The 11,050-nt window shown below is 39.9% G+C and overlaps 2 protein-coding genes across 2 annotated transcripts in view; both read right to left on the bottom strand.

Moving 5' to 3' along the window:
- Positions 1-1,988, bottom strand: part of LOC106513976 (tetratricopeptide repeat protein 27) — a 26,116-nt gene extending 24,128 nt beyond the window's left edge. The window contains exon 1 of the mRNA XM_014003047.1: positions 1,713-1,988. Coding sequence (XP_013858501.1) covers positions 1,713-1,803 — 91 coding nt within the window. The 5' untranslated portion in view covers positions 1,804-1,988. The remainder of the gene's footprint in view (positions 1-1,712) is intronic.
- A 2,812-nt stretch (positions 1,989-4,800) lies between these two features.
- Positions 4,801-11,050, bottom strand: part of LOC106513960 (baculoviral IAP repeat-containing protein 6) — a gene marked incomplete at its 5' end in the record, with an annotated part of 65,398 nt that continues 59,148 nt past the window's right edge. Inside the window, 2 exon segments of the mRNA XM_014003028.1 lie at positions 4,801-5,625; positions 7,284-7,418. Of these exon segments, the coding sequence (XP_013858482.1) occupies positions 5,446-5,625; positions 7,284-7,418 (315 nt within the window).

The raw sequence follows: 11,050 nt of genomic DNA, 5'->3' as shown, positions 1-11,050 counted from the left end.
GTGGTTGTTGTTGTTATTATTATGAATTATTATTATTTGCCTACGAGTCACATTTCAGATTGAATACTGTTCTGAGATTTTGTTTCATTATTGTTCTTGTTCTAGCAGACCCAGTTACAAATGTGATCATGACCATCATAAATCAAGCCAAAAATTTAAAGTCACTGCAGTGCATGTAAAGGCTGTTAGTAAGACCTTTACACCACCTTTAATGTGAATTAAATATTGTTATTCTGGACAAAAACATATGATGAGGTTCCTGTCAAATCTAACSTCAAGCTGCACTGGAAGTGCTACAGCTAGCTGCTGCTGTTTAGTCTTGAGAATAATCACMCATTTATTTCTAAGTAACCACGTAATGCTAAGTTAAAGGCAGAGTTACAGAGTTAATATAACGTGCTCAAACAGTGGAAATCTCAAGGCTGGATCATTTATGGTGTGAAGACGACAGAGACTCAAACAAATGGCACCTTTTGAATTGCAAGCCAATGTTTGGAGCAACTTCAGCTTCAGTGAAAATAAAAGGGGAAATGATGTTGACAAGAAGAGCCACGSGACATGCAGGTTCTGTATGTGCTTCCAGCAGGAGGAGGAAAAGCTTGCTTGTTGTTGCTGCACAAAACATACCCACAGAGCTCTCCGTTCAGGTTTCTGTGAGGCTTTAAAAAAATAATAAATATTTTCTTTCAATTTTGAGTCATTTGTATTCAGCCATTTACTTTGGTCTTGGCTGTGTTCTAACTACCCCCTAGCTCATGGGTCCTGTCAACCMTAAAGTCTGTCTTCATAATAAGGCTGCTCAGAATAATCTACAACAGTTGTTCGTTCATAACTTTTACATCGAGCAACACTTCAAAAYGGCTGGAATATCTCTTTAATCRYAAACCTCRGGTACTGGTCCAATTATGGATGGATTTGTAGCATCAGAATTAAACATGGATACAACTTTTATTTGGGGGTATTTAAAAAACGAATTATGCAGATAAAACTACAATCTGACAGCAAGWGAAGCAGTTTCTAAAAGATGGATTATAAAGAAACGGATCCGTAAGTCTGGAGCCGAACCGAACCGAGATCCAACAACAAGGACTTACAGTGACAACAATTTACYAAGTACATTTTCGGCACCGTTTATTATATTTCACACAAAAACTGGTGGGGGAAAAAAAATCCACCTGCAATATCTGTGGTTCTGTGTCGGTTCTCGTGTTTGTCCGGTGGCAGATCCGGACCTGCACGCAGCGGTAAAGATGTGAAACCTCCATACAATTCTGCTCAGCATCCTCTGTTCAAACCATTATGAACACACTAAAGCGTATATCATTTCGGGTTTTGTTCAAAAGTGACCCATTTGGTAACAAAACAATGTCAGCCGAATACCAAAGCAACTCGTAATATTTCGAACCGCTCCAGTAAWACTTCATTATAAATCTAGTACCGAACCTACACTAACATTTTTTTCAAGTTTTCAACGGAGTCTGGCATCTTTACGCACGGTTCGTATCGTCGCGTGCCATGCCCACACATTTCTTGTTACATTTAAAGGTCCAAAGCGGTGCAGTAAATGAAACGATAGGTTCAGCCTGCTGCGATTTAAATACAAGTATTTTACTCTTAAAGCGAACCTCTCCGCTCAACACAGAGCTGACAGACACGCAGAACCAGAGTAAAACACGACATAAAAAAAGAAAACAAATCCTCCCGAGTCTCACCTGCCAGATCCGCGATGCGCTGCTTCCACTCCGCAGCCTCCCCGGCTGTCAGGAAGCCTCTGAGGACTGGGACCTCCACACCGAGCGGCATGACGGCCGAACACTGGAACCCGCGGGCAGGACGGTTCCGACTTGACGAGAGCTCACCTACAGAACCGAGTCACTGCTTCAACCCCGTAGAAAATGTTTTTAATCTACCCATGTGGCCAAAGAGGTATCAGTGAGCAGCCATGACACACGCGCGTTGCATTGTGGGCCAAAGCGATGAACTGAAGCGACGAAGAGCGCAGAAATGTTCCCTCCGTAGTGTTCACTACAGAGAGGACGCCACGGTAGGCAGCTGCGCTTCGTTGAGTGAACGCTGCGGGACGTCATAAGTATGCGTCGAATATTGTGTCGCATAAACTGTTTAMAGCGTAATTTGCACGTTTTGACCGAAAACGTTGTAATAAACATGCCTTTTGTTATACCGAGTTTACAGAAACATGAACTATATAGCTTTAACTTATTATACGACCTTCAACTGGCTGAGCGCATCCTTTGTAATAACTGACTTTCAGCTCAACATAGCCAGCTAAACTATAATCTGGGATTAYATGGATGGATTGTGAGAACATGCCTAATGACCTGCTTGTAAAGTTGTTCCTTGTTAGTACCACTAACCTTTACACCCTCTCAATCCTGGTCACATATTTGAGATGTGATGCTGCCATCAAATTCCAATGCATTCATTTATTTTGTACTGGTTGTGGTTTTATTTTTATTTTATTGTTCAAACTCTWATGTTCAGTTTGTTCCAAATAAAATATGGGCTAACAAAATTTCCAAATCATTGCATTCTGTTTTTAATTATATTGTCTTAACTTTTTTTCTTTCAGATTTAAGGTTGTCAGATAATAAAAGTGCTTTGAGGCATTTAAATAAATAATTAAATAAAAATACGTAATTCCTGTAAAGAAATTGGCATTCATGAAGACCATCACAAGATTAAGATCAACTGCAGAAACCCAGTTGCCCACCTCAAAATTCCTCTGTTAAGTCAGGTAAAAGTTTGCATAAAAGAATTAAAGTGTTCAAGAAGAACAAACCTTCACAATAACCCTTTGGAGGAAAGAAGAAAATAATTGAAAAAAAGAAAATACAATGACTGTTAACTTGAATGGGCAAATGTCACAATTTAAGTCCATCTTGGTTGAACACAGAACAAAAGTAAAATGTTTCTGGATTTATTTAGAGCTGATAGCAAACTTTCTCAGCAGATGCCACAATACTCCACCGTCAGATGTCATTGTCTGGTTTGAGTTTAGAAGGAACCTGATTTTTCAACAAGCTGATAACTAAAAGCACGTCTCCAGGTTCTGCTAAGGTTTACAGCGRAGAGTGAGGCATGGTGGGAGGAAATGATTTGACTCAATCTGAAATGGCTAGAGGCATGAGTTGGGAGTATGGACGGGTCACTCGGCCTACAAGAGCAACACATCTGGGAAGTTGGAGAAACATTTCAGGTGATAACTTCACAATACTGGTTAGATTGTGAATCTGCAGTGGTTTGCCAGAAGTTCTCAGTTGATTATACAGTATATCAACTTTTATTACAGTATAACTGGTTACATTTTTGTTTATATTTCTATTTTGTTTTTATTCTATTTATATGTCCATGAGTGTGTTTTTGTTTTTCTCCAGAGTGTTTGATTAATTTTATTCTAGTGTGCTTATATTATTTTTACTTAATTACATGTGGTGTTCCTCAAGACTCTATCCTTAGCCCCATGGTGGTGTCATATTGTACATACTGTGCATTTATAAAACATTCCTGTTCCAATAACTTGCAGCCAATAAACTAGACCTGTCCATAAATATAAAACTTCCTTTGAAGCTTTTTTTTTATGGTCATATCTTTAATTTATGTTTTGTTAAAACCTTTTTTCAACAACTTTTTTAAGTTGAGCAAACAAAGTCAGTTTTTATTGAAACAAGCTTCTTTCAGTTACAGCTCTTCAGTCTGCATCTCACTGGGCTGAGACCGTTGCTGACTGGTTAGACTAAATTTCAAGAAAACACACAAATTTTCATTTGGAAATGGTACTTCAGTACATAGTACATACATAACCACTAACAAATTTCAAGAATTGCTCATTATTCCTGCAAATGACTKGAAGTTTTTGTCAATTTAGTCACAAATTGTTTGCCGTCATCTTTTCCATCTCCTCACACATTGCTTCATGTATCAAACCCTCTCATTTGTCTCATATTTCGCACTTTGTAACAAAAAGTAAACTGATACAAGCTATACACACCTGCAATGACGATTTTAGGAGAATTTGACACAGATGTGATTCCGAGCTGCCCTGGAAGTGTTACTTTGATAATGTAGATAATTGCTTTTCCAGACTACTACAAAAGTTTTATGCCAATAGCTGTTTTTGTAAAAGAACATAAAAACGTTGTCCTTACAAACTGCTTAGAAATATCTTAGATCAATGTTGTCAGACAACAGTAATCAAATTTGTTACAATTAAACTTTCTCCAAACCGAGGTTGTTCAAAGAGCTTCAGAACACAACTTTCTACAGAACCCCACTTATAATGGGTGGAATCCTCCTCCATTGTGGCAGCGTGATTCCAGATCAGCTCCTTGGTTCCCTCTGAGGCAACAGACGTCCCATTAAACGCTGAAAGAAGCATCTGCAGTCAGTCCGTAGTTTCAGGCTCCATTTAATATCCTCGCAAACGTGACTGTTCTGAGGAGTGAGTAAAGGAGAAAGTGCTTTTGGTGTGCACTGAAGATGCAACAGAAAGAAAAAAAAAAGATCAAAGCAGTTTTATCTCGTCAGACGGAGTAGATATATAACAAAATAAAATAAAAAAACAGCAGAGATGATTAAACGTCTTTTGTTGGAAGTGTTTGACGCGGTTTAAAAGGCACATCACAGCTCCTGGACATCACTGCCRATTGTTGCACACGCACAGAAAACACAAACACACACACACACAAACACACACCTTTTAAAGTTCATTTCCCACATGACTCGGACACCAAACCCTGTCATCTTCAGTCACGTCGGTAAAAATCAGTCAGGGAGAAGTTCTGAGAGGCGACAARTGTTTATCAAGAGCGTGGCAAAGCCTTTTAATTTGAAGCCTATGAAAGGGATAACATAGCATTTAAAATGTCCATTGCAACCATTACTCAAGTGGATATGATCTCAGAAAAATCAAACACAGCCAGGGATAACTGGGGTATGGGGCAGGATTCTCTCAGATCGAGTTACCTGTGATTTCTTTGCTTTGTTTTTTTAAATAATATGCGTAAAGAAATAGCAATATGTCCTTGGTTGGTTACAACTGTCTGCGCTAACAGTCCAAAAGAAATAATTAAAAAAACATTCAGTAAACATTCTTCTCCAAAGGTAGTTTCCCTTATATAATCTGTCCTCTGCCATTATGTATACATAAACAAGTTTAATATCATCAACCAATCAGTGGTTAATTCACAATTTGGGGGGGCACACAAAAATGTTTATAGTCTTTTACAGGTAAATAAAAGATTTTGTTGACTCTATAATAAGGGCGTAGCATGGTTCAGGGACGTCTCGTCGCCTTCTGGAGTCCCTGTGTTTCCAGCTAATCTGCAATTAGATCTTTACATACAAATATTGACAAAGTTGTGGCTCAGCAGCCATCGAGTCTTTAAAGAATCATAAAGAGGATGGTGGTGGGAGGAGGGGTGAGTCTCATAGTTGGCCCTCGTTGCAGTGGCTGTCCTGACTGCCGCCGGCTTTCTCTGCGTCCTGGCCTGGCGTGTCTTTGAGGAGGAGGGTGGCGTTCTTCTCGGAGAACTCGTCGGCGTCGGGCTCCAGGCCGTCGGGGCAGGGCAGCTTCAGGAGCTCCTCTCTGAGCTGAGCCGTGTGTCTCTGCCGGGGAAGAAGAAACACACAACAAGCTCTCAGAGGCCATCACGGCACAAACTTCACATTTAACCTCAGCTCGTTCCCGACGTTTTCTCACACTGTTTAAGACAAGTTCTGGGGTTTTAACGTGGGCGTCACGGCGCCATTKTGGTTAGCACTGCTGCCTCACAGCAAGAAGKTTCAGGGGTCAAGCTCCAGGTTGGCCCTGAGATCTTTCTATGTGGAGTCACATGATCTCCTCGTATTTGTGTGCGTTTTCTCCAGGTACTCCGGTTTCTGCCCACAGTCAAAAATCATGCATGTCTAGACTTCTTTCAGGACCATGCCCTGCTTGAAAAGAAAGATGCGATCTCGATGTCAGGGTAAACAAAAAATAAAATCATGAATATGATCTTCTCCAGGGAGGAGCTTTGTGTAAATAGGCAGAGCTTTGTACCAACAAGGCAGCTCTAAATGGYTACCACATGAGATTCAAGGATTTCTCAAACATGAATGACTGAGTCAAAGCAACACTGGGTGTGTTTTTGATGAGGGCATGACATTATAACGTGATATAAAGCTAAAAAAAAATGTTGATTTTGCATAATACTGGAGGGGGGCAGAGTGTGAAGTGCCTCATTTGGATTTTAAGAGGCAGCCTCAAAACGAGTTGATCTGAGGCATCTCACAAAGAGGAGCTTGTGGAGTTACAATAAAGAGGAAATTAGACCAAAGCATTGCAGTTCCACTTTATTTGGACCCCAGCTGAATGATTTAAATGTAAAAAAATAAGGATTTAAAAGCATGATATGTCTCCTTTAAGTACATTCAGGCCACTTCTGGCCTTCAGGTCATAAAAGTTGCTATAGATGCAAATAAATCTCTGCGGGCACATTTCGTATCACAGAAAGAGCAGAAACACACGAGGGCTGCAGAGTTTGAGATGAGTGCAGCTTGTTATTTACTGAGGGATTCACTGTGTTGATTTACAGGCAGGGGGAGCGGGGGCCATGCTTCAGTCAGCTGGGGGTGTCCCCTGCAGCCAGTCACTGTTTATTAGTGGGACATGAGGGAAGGAGGTGATCTGCTGCCTGTCAGCTCCCACTGTGAGGCCGAACAGCATGGATACAGGAGCTGATTTAATAAAAMCAACACTTTGATCCATCCAGGCAAAATCTGCTTTGACAGACTTCAATTAGGTTTGATGGAGTTTTATAACTTCTGATGTGAGCCCACTGGTCGAGTCCTGAGAACATCTTGATCAATCTGTGATTTAAGAATTGAGACGAACCTTTTCACACTGCGAAGCTGCTTCAGAAGCTACATCCTAAAAGCTTGTGCTTTCTGTAAAAATAAAACCTTCTTACTGTAGAACAGAGATTTAAATCCTTTATCCAAAGCTGCATTAAACAGCTCATCAGTGACATGAATTGTAATGTTTGGGATATTATTTCAGACATGAGAACTTCTCTATCAAGACCTGATCAGAGTCTGACCCAGTTCTTGTTCCGTGTTCCGAAAAAGCAGAGACACCAAGCAACGAGTGCTGAATGATTGATCTGACACGTCGCTTCAGAGCTGAACAAACCTGGTGTTTGATCAAATTGTAGCTGGATTAAACTCAAAAACCTCCCCCACCCTGTAATTCAGACCGCTGTGCTTCACTGACTAAATGAAATTACCTTCAGCGCAGCGGCGTGGTGGGACATGGTGCGGCCCACCCTCTTGTCGCTGCTGTACTGCTGGATGTCGGCGATCCAGTCCTCGCACTGAGTCATGATCTCTGCTCGCTTCAGGTAGAAATGTTTATGGATCACCTGCGAACACAAGAGTTCATTCACATTTACAAACATTCCTCTTCAACCGTGTAGTTCAAGTCCTTTTCTGTTTGTAGGAAAAAGCCGTAACACACCTGGATTTTAGTTCTTTTTAGGGATATGTCAAAATGTCAGTGTCTGATACAGCATTTATTTTATTTTTATAAGCTGTTAAAGTCTGCGACAGTTATGAACAGGAGAATTTTCTGAAACTGTTACGTATGAGTGCAACATTTTGTCGCCAAATTATCCAAAACTTATTGTCTGCATTTCTCTGAAAATGTCTTTTTTAAAATAGTGAATCCGTTTGAAAGGTTTTCAACTCACCACAGCCGAAATATTGCTCAAAAGAACTCAAAGAAATGAAGAGAAAACATTGCTGAAGTCAGTGAATGTTACTTTTATTGATCAAGCACAGGGAAAAAAATATGGAGGTGGTGCAACTAAATACTAGTGATGTATTTTGACTGGTTTTTTGTTTATCTGTTTTTAATGATTTCATACTTTTCCCCTCAGAATTGAGTGATTCCATATTTTTTCCCCTGTGCTTGGTCAATAAAAGTAACATTCACTGACTTCCACAATGTTTTCTCTTCATTTCTTTGAGTGTTCCTGAAAGCCAACAAGTTGCACTTTGGAATGACCTTATTATTGTATCATGTTTTTGATCTGAGTTTGTTTTACAGAATGAAATGTCTGAATGAGTACTCATCCAAGACTGCTGATTCCATACTTTCTGCCAGGGGTTGTATGAGCAGTTTAAGCACCTTAAGGTCCTGTCACACTACAATATTTTAGGCAATTTATGCAAACTTAGAATTGTTTTTATGTCTAAATTGTTTTTATGTCTAAAAGACTAATTTTACTTGAAGTACTGTTTATAACATCCACTTTATTTTGATATTGTTGAAAATTTGAGAAATGCTTTTGTGTGTTGTTGAAACCATTTTGTATTATATATAAAATTCTTTAGTACTTCTGTTATGTTCATTTGCACTACAGCAAAAATGCTGGGTTTGATTATGATTACAGTTCTCTGCAAAACAAATGCTCTAAAAATTACATTATCTTTGCTTTTATGGTAATTTTCTACCGCAATATATACCATTACCGTGATGGGATTCAATTTATACCATGATATAAATTTGAGGTCATACTACCCAGCCCTATGTAGAACATCTGTTTACATTATTTTAAACTAGATTTTCTTGTACTGTTGGAAACATTATTGCATTTTGATGACAAGACAAGAAAATAGGAACAAATGAATGCATTGTAAAGTCACAAATGTACAGTGACCAAAGAACAAAGGAAAGAGACCACAGCTAATAGACAGAGCTGGATTTGTCAGTTTTTGGGTGGAAAAATCACTTCATCAAAATGTTTTGTAAGTTTGAAGGTTTAAACCCAGTTGTAGTTAATAAAAAAAGTCTATGGGAAGGTTTATATGCTGTCTATATAAATACTTATGATCACTGCGTAACAAAGCAGGCTCACATATTTAATCAGTCTCTTATTGATTCATTGCACCTACAGAGCATCACTGGAACACAGAGGAGATTATTTCCAATATGTGTGGGCAGACTAATTAATATTTTGAAGAAAGAATCTTAATCAAAACTTGCCAAGCCCTTGTCGCAGGTTGTTGAATGGAGTTGAAAAATGTCAGAGCAAAAAGGTTGAGACGAGCAGCAGAACACTTTATGAACTGTGTGAAGTTCTCTTTCTGTAAGAAGTGTTTATTCTCTGGGGTGTTTAGGTCACTCTGACATCATACATGTGACACTCCGCTCGACGGATGATGTCAATCAACTAAACTCAAGCCTCTCGCTCTCCTGCACTATCTGTCCACATCCTAGCAACAGTCGCCAGGGCTGAGCCATTAGTATGCAGCGAGCGCTCAGAGCATCGGGCCGTCGCTGCTGTTCTGATGCTGCGAGGCGATTAGTTATGGTGGCTGCAGAGAGCAGAAGCAAAGAGCAGAGAGAGGGGTTAAGCTCTGCTTTAATCTTTCTCCTCCCCTTATGCATTTCATTTTGCTCGCTCCGTTTTCATTCCTCACTTCGTCCACCCACTCCTGACGGTCACACCCACCGAGGTAGGGTGTCTTCATCTCAGGGAGGGACACTCCAAGGTCACGTGTAGTAAACAGTGAGGTGGGCTGCTGATTGAGCTTTGTTTGAGCTGAGAAAAAGGGTTTAAAAACAAGATGAGGAACCTTCAGAGAGTCGCACATGGCTGACAGGAAGTTAGGATCAGATCTGTCCTGGTGCCGTTTCCTCTGAGGCTCCACGTGGAACCATGGAAGTGGTTTGACTTTACGTATCTGGGCACGGCCATCGATCACGGTGTGAACAGAAACTCTGAACGCAAAGAGTCCGAATGTGAGCCAGACGGGGCATTGCAGAGTCTTCAATGACCTTTCAGGAAACGTTTAATATGTTCTCACACACACTGGTGCACAAAGATAAGTRCGTTTGGCTCGTGTGTGGTCAGAGAGAGTTCCTCTGATGGAAAGCTGCCGTCCTGTGACCTTTGAGGTAATCCACTTATTTTTCCACAGGGCAACTATGTCAGGCAGAAGAGCAGAGGTCAAAGACTGGACTGCTTCACACAGATGGCAAAACCCATCTTTACTCTTGGTTTTCTGTTCAACTTCAGAAAGGTTGTGAGAAGGGTTGGAACTAGGAATGCAAGTTATCGATTAATGGATTAATCTAAAGTTGAGTGATCTCATCGATCGACTAATGATTAATTGATAAGCGGCAATTTAACTAAAAACCTAACCTAACCTAACATTTCTCTTGAATCAAAAGTCTTCTATAACATGAAGAGTTAATTTTGTACACACTAAATAAAAAAGCACAGTATTTTAACAATTCATTGTGCCAGCTGTGAGAGTAAACACTGACTGAATGAACAGAAAAATGTGGATTTCTCTCACATTATTAAACTTGGACATATTTACAAAATATAACAAAACAGGAATGTAAGTTGCTAGTTGAAAAAATAAAATAAAATAAGTAAAACATTTAAGCCATCGTGAACATGAAAAACTTATTTAAACACAAGGTAATATTTTAAGATGAACTCCAAAACAAACTAAGAACATAAAATATCTCTGAAATAYGTGAGATACAAATGAGTACTGGCAATTGTTTGTTTGTTTGTTTGTTTACACTCAGTCTGCTTTTATCTTAGCTGGGCTGCTGGACATATCATGATCTGACATCAGTTACGATTCATTAGATTGGTTTACTGGCCAGGTTATGTTAACAGATTAGATTAACTTCATATTTATAGCGTCTGTAACGTTTTTGTTTTGTTTTGTTCTTTCAACGAGAGGAAGCTAATGTTAGCCACAGTTAGCTTACCATTCTGTCGTCCTTCTCTCGTTTTAAGCATCATATTGCTGGATAGTCCAATACAGCCTTCAGTACTTTTCCTTCGGGTTTGGTGTAGTCCATTATTATTGTTGGGTCGCAAATAAAACTAATGGTGCGTTTACACCAAACGCGATTTCAGCATCAGGAGCATCAGGTTTACATGCAAAGTCTATGGCGGACGCGCTTCAAGCAGCGTCGGGAAGTGCTGCGGCGCCTCAAGCGCGATTAGAGCAGCGCGATTTGAAC

This window comes from Austrofundulus limnaeus, unplaced genomic scaffold, assembly GCF_001266775.1.
Source record: "Austrofundulus limnaeus strain Quisiro unplaced genomic scaffold, Austrofundulus_limnaeus-1.0 Scaffold0, whole genome shotgun sequence".
NCBI lineage: Eukaryota > Metazoa > Chordata > Actinopteri > Cyprinodontiformes > Rivulidae > Austrofundulus > Austrofundulus limnaeus.
Note: the sequence above shows the minus strand (reverse complement) of the source record. Positions and strands in the feature narration are given on the sequence as shown.